At 37.9% G+C, this 23,528-nt stretch overlaps 1 protein-coding gene and 1 long non-coding RNA gene across 2 annotated transcripts in view; one reads left to right on the top strand and one right to left on the bottom strand.

The window, feature by feature from the left end:
* RFX7 (regulatory factor X7) overlaps nt 1–22,681 on the top strand; it is a 151,874-nt gene extending 129,193 nt beyond the window's left edge. The window contains exons 6-10 of the mRNA XM_058427848.1: nt 8,211–8,331; nt 9,618–9,698; nt 10,304–10,511; nt 13,445–13,740; nt 15,485–22,681. Coding sequence (XP_058283831.1) covers nt 8,211–8,331; nt 9,618–9,698; nt 10,304–10,511; nt 13,445–13,740; nt 15,485–18,760 — 3,982 coding nt within the window. The 3' untranslated portion in view covers nt 18,761–22,681. The remainder of the gene's footprint in view (nt 1–8,210; nt 8,332–9,617; nt 9,699–10,303; nt 10,512–13,444; nt 13,741–15,484) is intronic.
* The window catches only part of LOC131381219 (uncharacterized), an 89,837-nt gene continuing 88,468 nt past the window's right edge, over nt 22,160–23,528 (bottom strand). The window contains exon 3 of the long non-coding RNA XR_009209799.1: nt 22,160–22,291. This is a non-coding gene — a long non-coding RNA (uncharacterized LOC131381219). The remainder of the gene's footprint in view (nt 22,292–23,528) is intronic.

Raw genomic sequence — 23,528 nt, 5'->3', positions numbered from 1 at the left:
AAAAGAATAGTCATTTTTTAAAAGCCTGAATACATTAAGCAGACAGTCCCAGTTTCCCCCTCCACCACACACGTGTCAACTATAAATCTTTCTGTCTGTATGGATTTCTGTACTGTAGATATTTCATATAAATGGAATCATACAATAAAAAGAATAGTCATTTTAGCTGGGCGCAGTGACTCACCCCTGCAATCCCAGCACTTTGGGAGGCAGAGGTAGGCAGATCACCTGAGGTCAGGAGTTCGAGACCAGCCTGGCCAACATGGCAAATCCCTGTCTCTAGCAAAAATACAAAAAATTAGCTGGGCATGGTGGTGGGCGCTTATAATCCCAGATACTCGGGAGGCTGAGGCAGGAGAATTGCTTGAAGCCAGAGGTGGAGGTTGCAGTGAGCAGAAATCACGCCATTGCACTCAAGGCTGGGCAACAGAGTGAGACTCTGTCTCAAAAATAAAAATAAAAAAAGAATAGTCATTTTAAATGGCTTCTTCATAGGCCATGAGAACTCAAGCCTTTAAGATTTACTTTTTACTGTGATTAAGACACAAATTTCTTTTGAAAATCTTGAGGATTTATCAGATAACTTCATAAACTGTGGGATTTTTATTAATTTATAAACTTCAGGTCAAGGTTCTTAACCTGTGAATCATGATTCACCATGACTGAATCTTTTTTGTAGGATTATTAGCCAAAATGATGGAAAGGAAAGGCAAGTCCTGGTTAAGGAGGTCATACATGATAATTTTTTATGTGTAAATAATTTAACTCTTCTTTAGTTTTGACTTCAAGCAAAGTAATCTTTCAGATATATTGTTCATTGTATAGTTACCACAAAAAAAGCATTAGCAGTGAGTTTCAAAGGTGATATATTAGTATGATCCTAGTCTAAGATCAGCTTACTAGTACTACTATCATTGTTCTACATGCTGTATCATTGTTCTGCCCAAAACACAGAACAATACGAAAAAGGTAAATTTCTTTTTTCTTTTTCTTTTCCTTTTCTTTGAGACAGAGTCTCACTCTGTTGCCTAGGCTGGAGTGCAGTGGCGTGATCTCTGGTCACTGCAACCTCCACCTCCTGGGTTAAAGCGATTCTCCTGCCTCAGCCTCCCAAGTAAGTGGGATTACAGGTGCCCGCCACCATGCTCAGTTAATTTTTTTTTTCTGTATTTTTAGTAGAGACAGGGTTTCACCATGTTGCCCAGGCTGGTCCTGAACTCCTGAGCTCAGGCAGTCGCCCACCTCGGCCTCCCAGAGTGCTAGGAATACAGGCATGAGCCACCACGCCCAACTGAAAAACACCAATTTCTTTATGGTTAGGGTCAGGCACTTTTGAAGAATTTTCTCCCCAGAGTCTTAAGATCTGTTTACTCCTTAAAAATAAGGGAGGATTGCCACAACCACTTTCTAAGGCTCAAGCTAATTGGATATTTGACCATATTACTTTTACTTCATTTGTCTTTCAGATTGTCTAGCAAATGTTTTGTTTGATTAATACTTTTAAGGCAATGGAATTCTACCATGTCTTTGGGACCTCCCAAAATTCCCATATCTTTTATTGTCATTTATAATATTTGAATACTAAGACTCACTAAAATAACATTATGGGTCTAGGTAAGTCTTAAGAGTCCTTTTAATAGACAATTGATAATTCTTAATAAATTGTTTTTAAAAATATTAGGGAAAAAATTTAATGATGTAATTTTGGTTACAGTACAAGCATTCAGTTTGCTTTTTTTTTTTTTTTTTTTTAATTTTATTTTACTCTACATTCCGGGATACATGTGCAGAATGTGCAGGTTTGTTACATAGGTAAACATGTGCCATGGTGGTTTGCTGCACCTGTCAACCCGTCACCTAGGTATTAAGCCCTGCATGCATTAGCTATTTGTCCTAATGCTCTTCCCTCCCCTCAGCGCCCCCGCAACAGGCCATGGTGTGTGTTGTTCCCCTCCCTATGTCCATGTGTTCTGATTGTTCAGCTCCCACTTATGAGTAAGAACATACAGTGTTTGGTTTTCTGTTCCTGCATTAGTTTGCTGAGGATGATGGCTTCCAGCTTCATCCATGTCCCTGCAAAGGACATGATCTCGTTCCTTTTAATGGCTGCATCGTATTCCATGGTGTATATGTACCACATTTTCTTTATCCAGTCTATCATTGATGGGCATTTGGGTTGGTTCTATGTCTTTGCTATTGTGAATAGTGCTGCAGTAAACATACATGTGCATGTGTCTTTATAATAGAATGATTTATATTCCTTTGGGTATATACCCGGTAATGGAATTGCTGAGTCAAATGGTATTTCTAGTTCTAGATCCTTGAGGAAGCTCCACACTGTCTTCCACAATGGTTGAACTAATTTACATTCCCACCAACAGTGTAAAAGTGTTCCTATTTCTCCACATCCTTGCCAGCATCTGTTGTTTCTTGACTTTTTAATAATCACCATTCTGACTGGCATGAGATGGTATCTCATTGTGGTTTTGATTTGCATTTCTCTAATGATCAGTGAAGTTGAGATTTTTTTCATATTTTTGTTGGTTGCATAAATATCTTCTTTTGAGAAGTGTCTGTTTATGTCCTTTGCCCACTTTTTGATGGGGTTGTTTGTTTTTATCTTGTAAATTTAAGTTCCATGTAAATTCTGGATCTTAGACCTTTGTCCGATAGGTAGATTGCAAAAATTTTCTCTTATTCTATAGGTTGTCTATTCGCTCTGTTGATAGTTTCTTTTGCTGTGCAGAAGCTCTTTAACTAGATCCCAGTTGTCAATTTTAGCTTTTGTTGGAATTGCTTGTGGCGATTTCTTCATAAAATCTTCTCCCACACCTATGTCCTGAATGGTATTGCCTAGATTTTCTTCTAGGGTTTTTATGGTTTGGGGTTTTACATTTAAGTCTTTAATCCATCTTGAGTAAATTTGTGTATAAGGTGTAAGGAAGGGGTCCAGTTTCAGTTTTCTGCATATGGCTAGCCAGTTTTCCCAGTACCATTTCTTAAATAGGTTTGTAGTTCTTGAAGAGGTCCTTCACTTCCCTTGTTAGCTGTATTCCTAGGTATTTTATTCTCTGTAGCAATTGTGAATGGGAGTTCATTCATGATTTGGCTCTCTGCTTGTCTATTGTTGATGTATAGGAATGCTTGTGATGTTTGCACATTGATTTTGTATCCTGAGACTTTGCTGAAGTTGCTTATCAGCTTAAAGAGTTTTTGGGCTGAGACTGATGGGGTTTTCTAAATATAGGATCATGTCGTCTGCATACAGAGACAGTTTGACTTTGTCTCTTCCTATTTAAATATCCTTTCTTTATTTCTCTTGCCTGATTGCCCTGGCCAGAACTTCCAGTACTATGTTGAATAGGAGTGGTAAGAGTACATTCTTGTCTTGTGCTGGTTTTCAAAGGGAACACTTCCAGCTTTTGCCCATTCAGTATGATATTGGCTGTGTTCGTCATAAATAGCTCTTACTATTTTGAGATATGTTCCATCAATACCTAGTTTATTGAGAGTTTCTAACATAAAGGGATATCGATGTTTTTCGAAGGCCTTTTCTGCATTTATTGAGAGAATCATGTGGTTTTTGTCATTGGTTCTGTTTATGTGATGGATGACATTTATTGATTTGCGTATGTTGAACCAACCTTGCTTCCCAGGGATGAAGCTGACTTGATGGTGGTGGATAAGCTTTTTGATGTGCTGCTGGATTCAGTTTGCCAGTATTTTATTGAGGATTTTTGCATTGATGTTCATCAGGGATACTTGCCTGAAGTTTTTTGTTGTGTCTCTGCCAGGATTTGGTATCAGGATGATGCTGGCCTCATAAAATGAGTTAGGGAGGAGTCCTTCCTTTTCAATTATTTGGGATAGTTTCAGAAGAAATGGTACCAGCTCCTCTTTGTACCTCTGGTAGAATTTCGCTTTGAGTCCATCTGGTCCTGGGCTTTTTTTGGTTGGTAGGCTATTTATTACTGCCTCAATTTCAGAACCTGTTATTGGTCTATTCAGAGATTCAACTTCTTCCTGGTTTAGTCTTGGGAGGGTGTATGTGTCCAGGAATTTTTCCATTTCTTCTAGATTTTCTAGTTTATTTGTGTAGAGGTATTTATAGTATTCTCTGATGGTAGTTGTATTTCTGTGGGATCAGTGGCGATATCCCCTGTATCATTTTTTTATTGGTTTATTATCATTTTTTATTGTTTTATCTGTGGGATCAGTGGCGATATCACCTGCATCATTTTTTGTTGCTATTTGATTCTTCTTTATTCATTCAGTATGCTTATAGTTATCAATTAGCAATAAAAATACCTCATCTGTTAAATAAAGGGATTAGTGCACCTCTCTGTGCAAGTTCCTCATCTATAAAATATGTTTAATAAAACTACCTGTCCTAAGGTTGTTGAGAGGATTAAATGATTTAACACAAAGAAAGCACTCAAAAAATGTCAGGTATGGTTAGGTATCCCATGACTATATTTTACCACAAGTCTTTTGTGATTTTTTTTTGTATATTTTTGTACCATTAAACAACGTTTACCTTTAACTTGTACAATTAAATTTGTAAGTGACATGAATGAATATTAAAGACTGAATTGTTACCATGGATTTTGAGTGATGTGTTCATAGTCATACTGAATATTAGACTTAATTTCAGGCTTAAAAATGTACTTTTAAACAAGGAGCAAGAGAAAAAAAAACAATTCTTTTTTTTTTTTTTTTTTTTTGAAGAAAAGATTTTTTCTCTTGCCCGCAGTGGAGCAGTGGCGTGATCTCGGCTCACTGCAAGCTCCGCCTCCTGGGTTCATGCCATTCTCCTGCCTCAGCCTCCCAAGTAGCTGAGACTACAGGTGCCCGCCCACCACACCCAGCCAATTTTTTGTATTTTTAGTAGAGGCAGGGTTTCACCATGTTAGCCAGGATGGTCTCAATCTCCTGACCTCGTGATCCGCCTGCCTCGGCCTCCCAAAGTGATGGGATTACTGGTGTGAAATTATTTCATTTTTAAAATGACATTAGAGTGTTAGTGATTGCATGAACAGAACATTCTCCGTTCCTCACCCTTTTTTGAGTCTTGCAAAGTATAATCTGACAGAGTTAAGAGTTAATTGACACTGTATCTTGCTTGGTCAACCTGCAGCTAACGTTATGAAGCAGGAAAATGAGATGTAAACTAACCAAGATCTCCACATGGCCTGGAATGACCAATGGTTTGTTATATAGCACAAAATTGAATAAATATTATGTAAATACTTACTAAATTAGATTTTTAAAAGAATCATTGAATATCTAGATTTTTCTTAATGGGGAAAGGTGTCCTATTGAAATTCTTTTTCTTTAAAAATTATAACCACTAGAAATTGGATAGGCCACCTCACAATAAAGAGTCCTCCCCATCAAAGAAGGGTTCATGTTGAGGTAACCCATCATTTAGGAGTATAACCATTTCTACATCTGGCAGGAAGTTGAACTATACAACTTCTGATTTATTTTTTTCATTTCTAACATTTCACAAAATTAAAGAAATTGTGAACCTATTCTAGGTATTGTTCTTGTTGTTTTTACATTGATGCCCTTTTTGTTTTCTGTTTGAAATGAGTTATCAGAGCATAAAGTTTTGAATCATAGGCAATTTTCTTCTGACATGATTCAGGAGGAATAATTTGAGCTATTTATATGTCTACAAAGTACTTTTAATATTTATCCACCAGAGTATTTGACAATGAGGTTGTTATATCCTTCCAAAAGGTAGAATAAGTATCAAAAACCAGATGGAATTGGATGATTTTGTGAAATAACCACACAATATAAATTGTATTTGAAAAACAAATTGGCATTGGTCATCTGGATACCAAGAAAGACAAGAAACTTTTTATCTGAGGAATGTGAGCCCTTTTAAATTACTGGGCCCAGTGGGGCATTAAAATGTGAAAGTAGTCATCTCTCACTCCCCTCTTTGAGCTAAGTAATCTGCCTGCTGTATGGACTTTAGACTGTCACCACCAAGTAACCATAAACTAACCTAACAATGCCATATGCTAGGCACCATAACTCATATCCTATAGTTCAACAATGTATAGACAATTACTAATCAGTTATTTCTCTACACCAATGAGAATTCTTGACAAACAATTTTTGTAATTGCCCCCGTCCCTTTTTTCTTTAAAAACATGAGCCTCTCCTTCATTCTCTGGAGCACTTCTCAGCATTTCTCAGTCTGCAGTCCTCAATCTTGGCCCAAATAAACTTACTTACTATATTAATTTTGCTCACTTTATGTCTTTAGGTCGATGATACTTAACATTACTTCTTTTGCCAACCTTTTTCCTACCCCTTCTGCCAAAGTAAAAAATTTTGGTTTACTAACGTAATGAAAAAAAAAAAATAATCAAAATCTGAAACACAGAGGGAGAATAGAATGGATATGTTATCTCTCAAATGTCTCATTACACTGCCTCTGTTTATTTGATTTCAGTTTTTTAGGCCCATTTCTGCCAGTGCTGTCCTAGGATCCAGAGGGGGGCAATGTTTCTTCTTTGCTTTTTTAAGTCTTTTAATGTGATGAAGACAAATTAACTATTATGTGATTGTAACTCATGCAAAGAAAAGAAACAGATTACACTGATAGGGAACATGATGAGGGTGTGGCATGAGGACATTGCTTTAGTCAGAAGAGATCCTTTCAAAAATCGTAAAATTTAAGCAGAGACTTGAAAGATAAGAAAAGTAATGTTCCAGGTAGAGGAACCAACATGGGTCGAGTCCCTGAGGTGCAAAAGAGCCTCATTCTCATTTTCTTTTTGTGCCGGTTTGAACCATAAAGAACTAATTTAACTTGCTTCTGAAATTGTTATGATTTGATGCAGCTCACTTCCATTGTCAGCACCCAAAATAGTTACCTCTTCACTTTGCACCTTCAACCTTGCAAGACCCCCTGAGCCCTCAAAGTATCAAGTTTAGTCTCAATTTAAATATGAGGCTGCTAACACCTCCTGTATGGGAAACTTTCAGTACACATTAGTTCCCTTTCTGCTCGTAGCATTGTTGGTGATGTGTTTGCTGGGCTACTCCTTCCCGTCTAACCCCCAGGGGTATGCAGGATTTGCTGTGGGAATAGGGAAGCGACAAACAAGAAATACCATTGTCTCCAGACCTACCCCTATTCTTTCTGTATTAAGTCTCCCAGGGGTCTCTGCCTCCTCTTGAGTCTCTCCCAACTTAACTTCTTGAGCTCAGGTCACTTTAGGGATGTTATCAGGACATTCAGCAATCTACAAAAAGACCCAAGTCCTGGTTTCCATTACACCCTGCCCACCATGTGTTCCAGTTGTTTTCATTTCTTTTCTGCATGACTTCATCAAGAAGCTGTCCTGGTTGATGCTAAATGAGAGGTGAGGCGGAGACAAGGGAATTCCTCTGGCTTCCTCTTCATTCATATTTCCCAGATAGTGGTTCTCCCAAAGGCCTTGGTAGCCAGAATAAGGTGTGGCCTTGGTCTGCTGCTGAACTGGTAGAGGATTGACATTTTACCTATGACTGGCAGCTCTAGAGAAAAATAGAACACCTGATTCCAGTAGCAGTTAAGACTTGGTGTGTCTCCAGATCCCACTTGAAGTTACTGTCTTACAAAGTAACTTTTTTCCTGGCAATACTAGGGATGGTGGGGGTAGAAGGAGGATAACACTAGGACCTTTGGAACCTCTCCCCGTGCCTGTTTTTTCTCTTATCAGTAAAATGAGAGTGTTGGTGTATTCATAGGGTCCCTTTTAGTTCAAACATATCACATTTCTAAATTTTAAACCATCTAGTAGTATTATCTCTGTCTGGTGTGCGTGATATGTATATTGGAAATTATCCCAGTATGTGAGCCTGATACATATGTGGAAACTTACAGCCCTACTGGCTGAGCTGCATATATTCATTTATGAGCGCTGGTTGGGATTGTAATTCGAAAACTTTGTACCAACATTGTATCTTACTGAAAGATTTAGGAATGTTATTGAAAGCAGGACTGTATACCCTGAGGGTGAAGCCAGCTAACTAAACCTGAGTTAACATGCATCACCAAAGAGTGATGATCACAGACGTTGTGGTAAATGACTTGAAAGATCCTTTGCTTCACTTTGTCAGAAGGATCAAGTTGTATTGAAATAGCACCCCGCGATATAATTCTGAGTTCTGTCACTCTAAATTGGTCCTTCCTTCTTTTGCAGGAGCTATTGTGACAATCTTGGTTACCATCCATTAAGTGCTGCTGATTTTGGAAAGATCATGAAAAACGTCTTTCCAAACATGAAGGCACGCCGTTTGGGCACAAGAGGCAAATCTAAATATCCTTTACCAGAATGGTTTTAGTAATATCTCTGCGTTCTCACTTGTTATAGAACATCTGTTGTTGTAGTTCCAACTGGCAACTTTATTTAGAAATAAACTTCAAATTAAAGCAACTCAAAAGCATTAAGTAGAATAATTGCAAATGTAACTTTCACAGGTATTTATCACACTGTGAAAGAAATAGCAAATAATGGTTTATTCATAGATTAGAATTGTGATAGATTTCACCTTAGTCTATCAATGTAAAGTGTTATTAATGGTCTGATCTCCTTTGTTTTAACAGTAAGAAGTTTTGAGGCCTGCCATATGTTTAACAATTATATGAATAAAAGTGGAGAAAGATGCTAGCTTATCTTCTTTTCTTCCTTTAATTTAGAAACATAGGGGATCTCCTTGGCAAAAAAAAAATCTTATGGAACTTTAACAGAAACACTAATCTTTCAGTACAAGTATTTTTCAGCCATCCATTTAAAGCCCATATTAAAATTAAAGCCAGAGTATAGAAAAGGTCCTTCTTGTGATGGAGAAATACTTAGGAGCAAACAGAAATAAGGAAATTAAAATTAAGAATTCATTATAGTTCTTTCTCCTCTTAGAAGAAGATTGTAAAATAGAGGGTCTTTGCATCATATTAGGATTACATCCATTTTCTCCCTCTTTCGCTCTTGTCCTTTTTTCAGAGCATAAAATGGAGGAGATGAGAGAGGAAGGGGAAGGGAAGAAACTTGCTTTTCTAAAATGGTTCCAGGTGTTCTCTAACCACTTGTTGCATGACCTATTCTTGCTTCCCAAATGCAAACAAAAATGTTTTGATGTGTCTTTGGCATGTTACAGGTGATAATCCTGTATGTTTCAGTGGAAAAAGAGAAACGAAAAGGTTAAAGCCCTTGTGACACTCTTAAGAGTTGTTTTTGTCCGGGTGCCCTGGGCTAAAGTTTCCCTTCCCTGTGCCAGGTTTCCATCTGGCTATTCATTTCCTTCTGACCTGTTTGTTACTGGTGGCTGGCACAGCATATTAGGAACATTTATTCATAAAATTTGTAACAGATGACAATCCTTTCATTTAAGACAGTAGTATTTAACATTCTAAAAGGACATTTCAGTTTCAAAAGAGTAAAAGTGTCCCAAGTTTTTAATATTAAGGTTTTTCTTACTGAAGAATTCAGAAAGTAGATGTTATGTCATGTTGATTTTTTTCTCATTTCATATAGTTACTTCTAAAGTGCTGTCTGTATAAGCAATTCATTTAATTTTGAATATTTAGACCTTAACTGTTTATTACATATTGCTACAGTGGACTAAGAAAAAAAGCTTTTGTTCATATGCCAACACTGCCCAACCTTGACTTTCACAAAACTGGAGATGGGGTAAGAATTCAGCCTTTTCTTTTTAATAAGTAAAATTGTACCTTTATATCAACATTGAAATGCATCCTGCAAAGTCTCATTTGGTTAAGGCTAGCGACTGTGCTTTTTACAAATAAGAAAAAAAAAATCACACAGTGGCTGAAAAATGTTAATGTATATGACCTACATCAACATGAAATTTGGGGGGACAAAAGTTTTGAAGTTACCGATTTCTTGATATTTCCAAAATATATATTGACTATGTGTGTGTAGCGTCAAGAGGAAAAAGTCAGTCATCAGGTAATATGTTTTATAGGAACTTTAGAAAAAATATGTGGCTATTGGCATAGTTTTATTGACATTAGAAAGATTCAAAATACCAGTCTTCTTGTATGTTTAAAAACCATTTAAAATGTTATATTCGCAAGGCTGCTGACTGCTGTGCACTAGTGGGTATGAGTCCCTTATTTGCAAAGCTCTTATATGTCTGCCAGTGGGTCAGTTCATACTACTTTAACCCACAGATTTATATTGTATCTTCTAATTAAGAATACATATCTTTAACGTGCTTCAACTTAATTTCTCTGGTCTTTTACAAGTTAACATTTCCTTTCTTCTTTGCCTAGTTGGAAGGAGCTGAACCTTCTGGGCAGCTTCAAAATATTGATGAAGAAGTTATCTCTTCTGCTTGCCGTCTTGTGTGTGAGTGGGCCCAGAAAGTGTTAAGCCAACCATTTGACACCGTCTTGGAATTAGCCCGCTTCCTTGTAAAAAGTCACTATATAGGCACCAAGTCAATGGCAGCTCTAACTGTAATGGCAGCAGCACCAGCAGGTACAACATTACTGTCAACAAGCTAAAAACTGACAGAGGTATTACTGTATTTAGAATTGGTAGCAAAAGAAGAGTTAGATCAAAGAACTTCATCCTTTTAGTACTTGTATGAGTTCACTCTTACTCCACTTAACACTAAATTCAGATGGGTTTGTTGAGCCAAGAAAATAATAATCCTTTCATTATAAAGCTTAATGCTATGTTTCTATATATTGCTTTGCTGGCATATGAAACTGTAGATTCCCCAGCTGATATGTTATTAATTTTTCCATTGCTACTTTTACATTTATAGAATGTGTTTAGATGTACTTTTATATGTACATATATGTATATGTGTATCTAAATTAATATTAGAAGTAAAATAATAAGATTAAATTTTAAAATTACTTGTTAGATTCCCATTCCAGAAATTAATGCTTATAAATAAAATTATCTTTGCACACTGTGACAGGTAACTTAGTCTCAAAAAAACAAAACTGTACGAAGCCTTACTAAAAAATAACGAGTGATATTTTTTACTATGCATTCATATGACTATTTTTATTCAAAGATGAATTTTTGGAATCGACAATTTTGGGAATTGAGTCTTGTTAGAATGACTCCCTCCTAAATTAATAGTTGTGTAAAATATCAGTTCTGATGAATTTTTAAAAATATTTCAGTTATACCTTATAAACCTAAAGTGGATAAATTATTCTAGAAAATCATGATGTCTATTAAAAATGTAGTGATATAGTGATCAGAGACTTACTTTTCCAAGGACTGGCCTTCTAAGTGTTAATTCTGAATATTTTAAAATTTACAATAGATTTATCTTGGCCAGAATTACAGTCTCTTAATTAACTTCACTTCTTTTTTTAGTATCTTTTACACATTAATAATGAGTCCGTTTTCTTCTAATTTTACATTTAGTATGTGGGATGTATATGTGTGTAGCTTCTCATTTTGTGGTCAATTGAAGACCCATTTCGGAAAAAGAGTGTCATATAGTTTTTCCTGTCTGCATGTAAACTGTATGACCTAAATCTGTTTATTCATTGTACTGACCAGCAGGAGAACGGTTGACCAGCCTTATCGAGCTAAATAGCTCACATATGTTAACTCGTTTAATTCCCCCAGCAGTCCTGTGAGATAGGTGATATTTATTCCCAATTTATAGACTTGGGGAGGTCAATTAACTTGTCCATGGGCACATAAGTAATGGAGCTAGGATTTGAATCCTGATTTGTCTGTCTCCAAAGCCCAGCTTCACTCAATTATATCATAATGTCATATAGTAGAATAAGCTTTAAAAGGAGTGAACCGTTCAGTTTGCTCTGCTCTCTTTCTCCTGCCCCTGCCGACACCTAGAAGAGTACTTCAACAGATGAAGGATTTAGGAGGTATCATGGGGAAAAGAAACATCTCTTTCCTATTTCTCTCATTCACAAAGTCTAACTGAGGGAAATGTTGAATGAATTGAATGAATGAATTTTTAAGGTCTAAGTGTACATAAAGGTGTGAGTTTAACAAAAGTATTAAAAATTACATATATTAAAAAGAGACTCCATTTTTTAAAGCAATCAGCCTGAGAGGGTAAACACTTTACCTATTGTATCATTACTCAAAACATTTTTAGAATGTCTCTCAAAATTTTGATCTCAGCCCTTACTATATTTTTCAAAAAAGACCTTTGATAGTAGACTAATTTTCATCCTTTGAAGGTGAATTTGTTTTTTTATAAATATAGTCTCCATATTAAGAACAGGTTGTGTTACAAATGTCCTTTTGTAAGTCAGCTGCTTGGAACTCATTCCTGTCTAAAAACCCTGGCAGGAAGGATAAGACAGCCAAGCTGTGAGCCATTGGCAGAGGCTCTCCAGGGTGCAGGTGCTGAGAAGCCAGAGCTGAGGCTTGGGGTCGGAAAGGGGCAAAACAACTGGAGCTGGATTTGAGATGAAAAATTGTGATTTTTAGAAGGGGCTGGGGGTTCAACAGATCCTCATCATTATTGAGTATGGGGAGAGAGTTATAGCTTCCTCATTCTGTTTCCTGCTCCCCACACCAAGTTGTTGTTAACTAGAATGATGAAAAGCAGAAATTGGGATGGGGAAAAGAAAAGAAAGGGCAAGGTGTACCAGCAGGATAGTTGTTGTTCCCCTTTCTTCTCCTCATTGTTTTTACTGCCCACAGCTAACTTGCTAATGATCTCAATGCCATGCCCTAAATCTGAAATGAGCTTTTTAAAAATTTTTATTTTATAATCCATTTTTCCTAAAATTTATATTTTGCTTATTTTGTCAATTTTTTTCAGCGTTTATCTTACTGTTTTAAAGGTTTTCTCAGTGACACTTTTTTGGAATATCTTAACCTTAGTCTTGTTAAGAAATTCTGCTTCTGAATTTCTTCTAGGTCATACTGGAATCATTGTATAGTAGCAATAAAGTAATAGTGCCTATTTCCATGAATTGCTGGTAGGATTAAAAATTGTTTTCTCCATACAAATTTTTTCCATTATGAGGAGTGGCTTCAGCAAATATTTATTGAATTATTGAATGCCCCTCATGAGCTAAATATTAAAATCATGAAAATACATGTATTTATTTCTGATTAGAAATGGGGGGAGGGAAATTTACTGACCTTTGAGAAAATGTAAAAATGCTGTGTTGGCATTTATCTTAGCTTCTGCACATTTATGATATAGCTACTGTTTTTAAAATCCTGTTGTTAACTGAACCTGTCACCTGAGTTGAACCATATTGTCAGATGACAAAGCTATATTGACAATTGTTTATAAATTCGAAGTCTAATGCTTCATTAAGAAATTGTGAGTTAAAATTTGCCATTTTGGTTGCTTTGTCCAGTAGATGGCTACATTCTCAAAGGAATTCAAAGGAACCTCCCTTCTATAAAGGAGAGTATTTATTGTAGCTTTCCTTTCTGTTTATTTTCAGGAATTAAAGGAATTACCCAGCCGTCTGCTTTTATACCTACAGCTGAAAGTAATTCCTTTCAGCCTCAGGTGAAGACTTTGCCATCTCCAATTGATGCTAAACAGCAGTTGCAACGGAAAATCCAGAAGAAGCAGCAAGAACAGAAACTACAATCCCCTTTGCCAGGAGAATCTGCAGCAAAAAAATCAGAAAGTGCTACAAGCAATGGAGTAGCTAACCTTCCTAATGGAAATCCTTCAATCCTTTCTCCTCAACCTATTGGTATCGTTGTGGCAGCTGTCCCTAGTCCCATTCCGGTAATACAATTAAATAGTATTCGGCCTTATTGGGATGGTGGGAAATCAATTGTTTACTTAAAAGTGGCAGATGAAAAGAAGGCAGGTACAAGGGTAGCCACAAACTGGTTTTGTGACCACAGGAAGATTCCCCTTCCGTCTTTTATTCAGGATGTATGTTGTTGATTACAAAGTAAGCTATGAAACATTATTGAAAATATAAAGATCCAAGACATACAAAGTATGCACATAACCACTCAGAGCTTTATGTAAGAGTGAGTAATTTTCTCGTTTTTAGAGTTGTTTCATCCCTGGCTGAGCCAAGATTTTTTTTTTTTTTTTTTTTTGAGACAGAGTCTTGGTCTGTCTCCCAGGCTGGAGTGCAGTGCCGCGATCTCGGCTCACTGCAACCTCCACCTCCCGGGTTCAAGCAATTATTCTGCCTCAGCCTCCCGAGTAACTGGGATTACAGGTACTTACCACCACACCCAGCTAATTTTTGTATTTTTGTATTTTTAGTTGGCCAGGCTGGTCTTGAACTTGTGACCTCAAGTGATCCACCCACCTTGGCCTCCCAAAGTACTGGGATTATAAGCGTGAGCCACCCCAACCAGCCAAGCCAAGATAATTTAATTGCAGTCTTTTTTTAAAATTTAAATGCTTTTCTTTTTTACATTCAGATGGAGCAAAATTCTAATGTGTAATGATTACTTAAATGTAGGCCTATCCGTGGCTTATCAGATATAGGACTAGAACCTTGGCCAAGTTCTTTAGCTAGTTTATTAACCTCCATTTGTAGATAAGGAAACAGTCTCCTCCTTTCCTATCTCACACAACTGAAGTTATGATGAAGGGACTTTTAAAATGAGAGTAAGTTGGTACTTTATGTTATTATTGATAATAATATTTAAGAGATATTTTACCGTTTTTCTTGTTCCTATTTTCATCATCATGTTATTAAAATGTTAAATACATGGTAACCACACTATTCATTACAAGGCAAACTGGAGTAGACAGTAGTTGTATCTTATTTGCAGTGGTTTAGTTACAGACATTTAAGGTAGACACATTTATAAGACAGTTTCCCCTGGCCGGGCGCGGTGGCTCACGCTTGTAATCCCAGCACTTTGGGAGGCCGAGGCGGGCGGATCACGAGGTCAGGAGATCGAGACCACGGTGAAACCCCGTCTCTACTAAAAATACAAAAAATTAGCCGGGCGTGGTGGCGGGCGCCTGTAGTCGCAGCTACTTGGAGAGGCTGAGGCAGGAGAATGGCGTGAACCCGGGAGGCGGAGCTTGCAGTGAGCCGAGATTGCGCCACTGCACTCCAGCCTGGGTGACAGAGCGAGGCTCCGTCTCAAAAAAAAAAAGACAGTTTCCCCTATGAGTGAGCCATCTTAGGATAGATTCTGGTAGGTAACCTTTACAGTTGTATGTTTCTTCAAGATTTTATGTCTTCTTCCTGTAACCCCCTTAAATCATTGTTTCAGCAAATATTCATCACAGGTGTGAAGCTTTTAGTCTTCTTAACTGAAAAGTGACTTAATGTTCTTACATATTTAATTATAATGCATTATGGTTGCATTTGTTACATTTCTGTGTCTGATTGTGTAGAACCTGGTTTAGAAGAACTCTCTTCTAACATAGGAACTTTTTTCTTTTTAACGTTAACATTTAATGAATGACTTAAAAGTATATACAGATACATGAATTACTATTTACAGCCTAGACCTGTTAAATCTGATTTTTTGCTATCTTTTAACAGGTCCAGCGGACTAGGCAATTGGTAACTTCTCCAAGTCCAATGAGTTCTTCTGACGGCAAAGTTCTTCCCCTCAACGTACAGGTGGTCACTCAGCACATGCAGTCTGTGAAACAGGCACCAAAGACTCCCCAGAACGTTCCAGCCAGTCCTGGTGGGGATCGTTCTGCCCGGCACCGTTACCCTCAGATCTTACCCAAACCAGCCAACACCAGTGCACTCACCATTCGCTCTCCAACTACTGTCCTCTTTACTAGTAGTCCCATCAAAACTGCCGTTGTACCCGCTTCACATATGAGTTCTCTAAATGTGGTGAAAATGACAACAATATCCCTCACACCCAGCAACAGTAACACCCCTCTTAAACATTCTGCCTCAGTCAGCAGTGCTACAGGGACAACAGAAGAATCAAGGAGTGTTCCACAGATCAAGAATGGTTCTGTCGTGTCACTTCAGTCTCCTGGGTCCAGGACCAGCAGTGCGGGGGCAACATCTGCTGTGGAAGTCAAAGTGGAACCCGAAACATCATCAGATGAGCATCCTGTACAGTGCCAAGAGAACTCTGATGAGGCTAAAGCTCCCCAGACACCTAGTGCCCTTTTGGGGCAGAAAAGTAATACAGACGGAGCACTGCAGAAACCTTCAAATGAAGGTGTCATTGAAATAAAAGCAACTAAGGTCTGTGACCAGAGGACCAAATGTAAAAGTCGCTGTAATGAAATGCTGCCAGGCACATCAACAGGCAATAATCAAAGCACTATCACTCTATCAGTTGCTTCTCAGAACTTAACTTTCACCAGCACCAGCTCACCACCTAATGGTGACTTAATCAATAAAGACCCTAAATTATGCACTAAAAGCCCAAGAAAACGACTGTCTTCTACATTGCAAGAGACCCAGGTGCCTCCTGTAAAGAAACCAATTGTGGAACAGCCTTCAGCAGCTACCATAGAAGGGCAGAAACAAGGCAGTGTTAAGAAGGACCAAAAGGTTCCACATTCAGGGAAAACAGAAGGTTCAACAGCAGGTGCTCAGATTCCTAGCAAGGTATCAGTAAATGTCAGTTCACACATAGGAGCAAATCAGCCCTTGAATTCCTCTGCCCTTGTTAGCAGTGATTCAGCTTTGGAACAGCAAACAACCCCATCATCATCTCCAGATATAAAAGTAAAACTTGAAGGAAGTGTCTTTCTCTTGGACAGTGATTCGAAGTCAGTTGGCGGCTTTAATCCAAATGGATGGCAACAAATCACTAAGGATTCTGAGTTTATATCTGCCAGCTGTGAACAACAGCAAGATATCAGTGTTATGACAATTCCTGAGCACTCTGATATCAATGACTTAGAGAAATCTGTTTGGGAATTAGAAGGAATGCCACAGGACACATATAGCCAGCAGCTACATAGCCAGATGCAGGAATCTTCTTTAAATCAAATACAAGCACATTCTTCAGATCAGTTACCTCTGCAATCTGAACTGAAGGAGTTTGAGCCTTCTGTTTCCCAGACAAATGAAAGCTACTTTCCTTTTGATGATGAACTTACACAAGATAGTATTGTGGAAGAGCTGGTGCTTATGGAGCAGCAAATGTCAATGAACAATTCTCATTCTTACGGGAACTGTTTGGGAATGACCCTTCAGAGTCAGTCAGTAACTCCAGGAGCTCCAATGTCATCTCACACCTCCAGCACCCACTTCTATCATCCAATCCACAGCAATGGCACTCCAATCCACACACCCACACCCACACCCACACCCACTCCTACCCCAACCCCAACCCCAACCCCAACATCTGAAATGATTGCTGGATCTCAGAGTCTATCACGGGAGAGCCCTTGCTCCAGGCTAGCCCAGACTACACCTGTGGATAGTGCTTTAGGAAGTAGCCGACATACACCCATTGGTACTCCACATTCTAACTGCAGCAGTAGTGTCCCCCCCAGCCCTGTTGAATGCAGGAATCCATTTGCATTCACTCCAATAAGCTCCAGTATGGCATATCATGACGCCAGCATTGTCTCAAGTAGTCCTGTGAAACCGATGCAAAGACCCATGGCCACACATCCTGACAAAACCAAGCTTGAATGGATGAATAATGGGTATAGTGGGGTTGGTAATTCATCAGTTTCTGGCCATGGTATTCTCCCAAGCTATCAGGAACTAGTAGAAGACCGTTTCAGGAAACCTCATGCTTTTGCTGTGCCTGGACAGTCTTATCAGTCTCAATCCAGACATCACGACACTCATTTTGGTCGTTTGACTCCTGTCTCTCCTGTGCAGCATCAAGGTGCCACTGTAAATAACACCAACAAACAGGAGGGTTTTGCAGTCCCTGCCCCTCTTGATAATAAAGGAACTAATTCATCTGCCAGCAGCAACTTCAGATGCCGGAGTGTGAGCCCTGCTGTTCATCGCCAACGTAATCTTAGTGGAAGCACCCTTTATCCAGTATCTAATATCCCACGATCTAATGTGACCCCCTTTGGAAGTCCAGTTACCCCAGAAGTTCATGTTTTCACAAATGTTCACACAGACGCATGTGCCAACAACATAGCTCAAAGAAGCCAATCAGTTCCACTGACAGTCATGATGCAGACAGCCTTCCCAAACGCTCTTCAGAAGCAAGCAAACAGTAAAAAAATAACCAATGTTCTGTTGAGTAAACTTGATTCCGACAATGATGATGCAGTGAGAGGTTTGGGAATGAACAACCTGCCCTCTAATTATACAGCCCGGATGAATCTCACTCAGATTTTGGAACCTTCCACTGTTTTTCCTAGTGCCAACCCACAAAATATGATCGATTCCAGCACTTCTGTTTATGAATTCCAAACACCATCTTACCTCACCAAAAGTAATAGCACCGATCAGATCAATTTTTCTCCTGGAGATAATCAAGCACAATCAGAAATTGGAGAGCAACAGTTAGATTTCAATAACACTGTTAAAGACCTGTTGAGTGGAGACAGCTTGCAAACCAACCAGCAGCTGGTAGGTCAAGTAGCATCTGAGCTCACTAATACTGCATCGGATTTCTCTAGCGACATCAGGTTGTCTTCCGAGCTCTCAGGCAGCATCAATGATTTGAACACTTTAGACCCAAATCTACTGTTTGATCCAGGTCGTCAGCAGGGACAAGATGATGAAGCTACACTGGAAGAATTAAAGAATGACCCATTATTTCAACAAATTTGCAATGAATCCATGAATTCTATGACTTCATCAGGTTTTGAATGGATAGAAAGCAAGGACCATCCTACTGTTGAAATGTTGGGTTAAATTGTGTTTTATAATATGTAGCACACTGTATCTAAAGACATATGTATTGTATTTGTCTTAATGGAAGTGCCTCCCGCAGCAGAAATACTATTAATTGTGACATTTTAAAAGCGTTTGCTGCAGAAGTGGTTTCTTCAGTAGGAAATGGTTAGACTCGCCTCAGTTCTTAACAAGTGTCTAAAGACAGTAGGCTGTAGAAGAACAAGTATTAGGTTTTAAATTTTATAATGTGCCCCATTTATTCACATTGATTGACAAGAGCAGTCGATCTTTATTTTGTATAAGTTAGTTTCATTTCATCAGATGATCTGCACAGAACTCAGAATAAACCATCAATTTTAGGTATAGGCTATTTTGTTGTTGGCATTATCTTTTAGATATAAAATCATAGCTAAGGTGAACTGTAGACAAGAAAGTCTTCCTTGAAACAGGGATAATATTCAGGTTATTATAAATATTTAGGCTTGAAGCATAGAGCTACTGTAGGATGAAAAATCTCTGTAGGACTTTCTGGGGCTTCAGTACCATTTACACCCACGATGAAGGGCTTAAATAGAAAATAATGGAAAATTAAATATTACTTTAAGGAAAGCAAAGCTGCACTAAAATTTTTAAGAGAAAAAAACAAGTAGCCATTTATATTTGTGACCTTGCATTAATATTTAAATGTCGATTTTAATATGGAGCTAGCACACACAGATGCACAGGCACGCACACACAGATGCACAGGCACGCACACACAAAACAAGTAAATGTAACTCCAGGCATTTGTAATTTAATATAATAAATACAAGCATGTTAGAAAAATGCTTTATGTTTTATTATTTGTTAAGTTAGGGGAATGAGAAGGAAAACAAAAGCATTCTCTTAGTTTCATCACAATGGCTGCATGTACATATTGAGATTCTAATTGAGATTTACTTTGAAATTTTTCATTAAAATATTCCACAATAATCAGTTTTTTTCCTCTTCAATTGAGTGAGTGACTGACTGACTCCCTCACTCCTCCTGAATATAGTAATGTAGTTTGATCATAGGATCCCTTTGAGAAACAGGAAGGAGGATAACTTAAAAAACAACAAAAAACATTTCACCACCTAAGGTCTGAAGCCACAAATCTTTATATCTCTGATGAAGCAAAGGGGATATCAATAGTACTTGAAGAAGAAGAGCATTTTATTACTTGCTCAATTTATTTATTGTGATAACCACAATTGCAAAAGAAGAACTCAGGATTTGTTTTAAAATGTTTCTCTCTATGGCTCCCATTTTGTTTTGTGAATAATTATTTATGAGTTGCATGTTGACACAAACCTACTCACTGGTTGAAAGCTCCATTTAAGTGAGTTTCAAGATCACTTTCAAAGAGATTTTTAAATTGCCATTGTTTTTAAAGCTAACGTAAAACCATTTGCTATGCTACCTTGAACCTAGCTAAGCTTTCCTTTACCTTAGTAAGCCAATCAGAAGACTACAATCAATGAATATTTAGCGAATGTGCTGAAGGGTTTAATAAGGTTTTGTTGTTCAATAAATTTGCAAGGTAGGGTATTAACATATTTTGATAAATAAATGGTGCTAGAGTTGGCGCAGAGGTTTATATATTGATATGTCTTAGTTATTGGCATTTGTGTGTGTTTGCTGTTATCTTGATTTCGTGATTTGTTAGGTATTTTTTTCTTGATGCTAGTTATTTCTTCACTGTACATTGAGACACAGCACTACTGCACACCAAAGTATGCAATACCCAAAGGAAACTGTGTGATTTCTCCTAACAAATGATGGGAGCCATTCTTTATGAGATACTCTGAAAAGGAGATTTTGAGGCCATTCTAATCCTTTGTTTACATTATTAGTTTCCTACTAATATAAAAATAATGGAAATCTTTTTTGATAAAAATATTAAGACTGGAGGATTTTTAACCCCTTGTACAGTATTGCAGCAAACTCTTTAAATTTGGTTGAATTCGTCCAGCAAACTTTCTGGGGTTCATAATATTGCACTAAATTTGTTAAACCTGTGGTAGGCACATCTCTTAGGATAAATGCAACCAATACAGTCCACAGATTAAACTTTTTAAATGTGTTTCATTATGAAAAGACAAAATGTCATCAAAGTGACAGATAAAATTGTCTTATGTAGCAATGTGCATTGATCTCAATGAGATATTTCTATTATTCTCTTACATGAGAATATTACAGCAGGAAGAATTAAGTTTAGTTTGCTTCACCATGTTAATACATGATCACAAAATGTGCATGAGTGTTACTGACTTATCTTGTACAGTACTAGGATTCCTGTAACCACTCTTTTTTTTCTTCGCTGTATTGAAACTGGTTCAGTGTTAATCAGGCAAGCATAGTTATTCACAGGTTATGTACTTTATGTTTACTAATTCTGCTTAGTTATTGTTGAAGATGTTCTGTTCCAGATTATTTTTATTGTTTTGATGTTTAAAACATTTTGCATACTGTTTATCATAAGACTTCATGAAGTAAATAATTTTGCATATAATTGCAATAAGCACTGACTTTTGAACTGAAAAGAAGGAAAGTGTTTTTTTGTGCAGTGCTTCTGAGGTTCATATAATAGTCTTGTACTATAATGTGCTTTACTACACGATAAATGACAAAAACAAGCCCTGTTTCATGTTTCATTTAGTGCAAAAAGTCAGATTTCCCCAGTGTTTTGTTGTCTGTTGTACCTGCTGAAACTACAGTAGTTGAATATTGCGGTAGCATTTCAGTTCTCTTTTTTTATTAAAGTGCTCAAAAATTGTTTTTTAAATGTTTTCAAAAACAATTAAAAACATTTTATATTAAACTGACTGGATCTGAAGGTGTTTTATGGGACATATTTTATATTTATAGGCAACACATTTTGTAAAGAGACCCAATGTTATTCTTCCTTTGATGTCATTAACTTTAGGGAGTGAATAAAAATTAGCAGAAGGCAGAACAGTGCTGCTGATCTGCTGTGTGCTATTAATCCAGAAGAATACACAAATCTTACTTCATTCATCAAAACTCTGCTGTTCACTTAGGATTATTACCAATGAATGGTGCATGGCATAGAACTTTATGTTGTCCAAAAAGCCATCTTTTTGTCTTTCACATAGTGTTTATTTTTAAATGGAGTACGTAGGAAAGTATATTTCTGGAGCTCTGAATAGAAAATGAGAAAATTTTAAGCATAGCTGTGTTCAAAAGCACTATAGACATTTCCAGGTACCAGAAATAACAAACTGATAAGTGTAATGAAGTTGTAAGCCAGAACCTGGGCTATAGGTCTGGAAGCAGGCCGAAGTAGCCAGAAATGTCAGCTCCTGCAAAGTAACGAAACCAGGGTCTTGAATGGAGTTTCCTCACTCTTGAAACTGAGAAGCAACAACAACCAGTGCCTGGGACTATATATTGTAGACAGACCTTCTCAAACAGCCTACTCCTCTGTTTACATACATCTTTGTAGATCTGTGATAGTTCCACTATCACCGTAGATCTGGAGCCCTCAGTTTGAACAGGTGGTAGAAGCTATTACAAAAGGAAAGGAGTGGAGATTAGGAAGGGAGAGGTAAAGAGCAGGAAGGCTCCCATGCAAGCTGAGCCTGCAAATCAAAATTCAAAAGTACTTGAAGAAAATGAAACTAATCCTAAGAAAGGCAATCACTCAAGAGAAAATGAAAGTAATGAACTACCTAGATAATACTATAAAATTAGTATGTTAGGATCCTCGGTGCTCAATGACATGGAAGGGTAAAATGTCAGAGCAGGCAAACATAAGAACCAGTGCATAGAGTCAACCAGTAAGAAATTCTGGGGGTGAAAATACTGTGTAACACCTGAGGTGATTTTGGTTGCAAGTAATTGAAAACCCAACACTGGCTTAAACCATAAGGACACTTACTTTTAGCTTAATAATATTGGAGAGGCCGGGCGCGGTGGCTCACGCTTGTAATCCCAGCACTTTGGGAGGCCGAGGCGGGCGGATCATGAGGTCAGGAGATCGAGACCATGGTGAAACCCCGCCTCTACTAAAAAACTACAAAAAATTAGCCGGGCGTGGTGGCGGGCGCCTGTAGTCCCAGCTACTCCGGAGGCTGAGGCAGGAGAATGGCGTGAACCCGGGAGGCGGAGCTTGCAGTGAGCCGAGATTGCGCCACTGCACTCCAGCCTGGGCCTGGGTGACAGAGCAAGACTCCGTCTCAAAAAAAAAAAAAAAAAAAAAAATATTGGAGATAGGGGGTTCAAGGGCTCATTCAATGGTTCATTGTTTATAGGCACCAGATCCTGTTTGTGTTTCTGTTCCATCATCTTCAGCTTTGCTTTGCTGTGTCTATTACCTCATGGTCACAAGATGGCTGCCACAGCTCAGATGTTATACCCTCATAACATCCTAGGCCGGATAGTAAGAGCAGTTCTCAGCCTTTTATCAGAGAGAAAAAAATCTCAGAATCTTCCATTAAGCACTCCATACACACACTGTTAGTCTCATTGTATTAAACAAAGGCTCATCCTAAGGCCAATTAGCTTAGATCCTTAATTAATGCTTTATAGGTAGGAGGGGGGCCCATTGCCTGGAGCATGTGGTCATTCATCTTAAATGAGTTCCATCACCTAGGGAAGATATTAGGGACTTGCTGTTTGGGAGGCAACCAGTAGTGGTCACTGCAAAAAATAGCTAGGTAAGATGAATAAGATATTGTACCCACCTTTGAGGGGCTTACAATCATAAAGAGTTAAGTGCATGTTCTTTGTTAAGTGCCAACAG

This window comes from Hylobates moloch, unplaced genomic scaffold (assembly GCF_009828535.3).
Source record: "Hylobates moloch isolate HMO894 unplaced genomic scaffold, HMol_V3 SCAFFOLD_14, whole genome shotgun sequence".
Classification (NCBI taxonomy): domain Eukaryota; kingdom Metazoa; phylum Chordata; class Mammalia; order Primates; family Hylobatidae; genus Hylobates; species Hylobates moloch.
The sequence above is the reverse complement of the archived record's forward strand: the minus strand, read 5'-3'. Positions and strand labels throughout refer to the sequence as shown.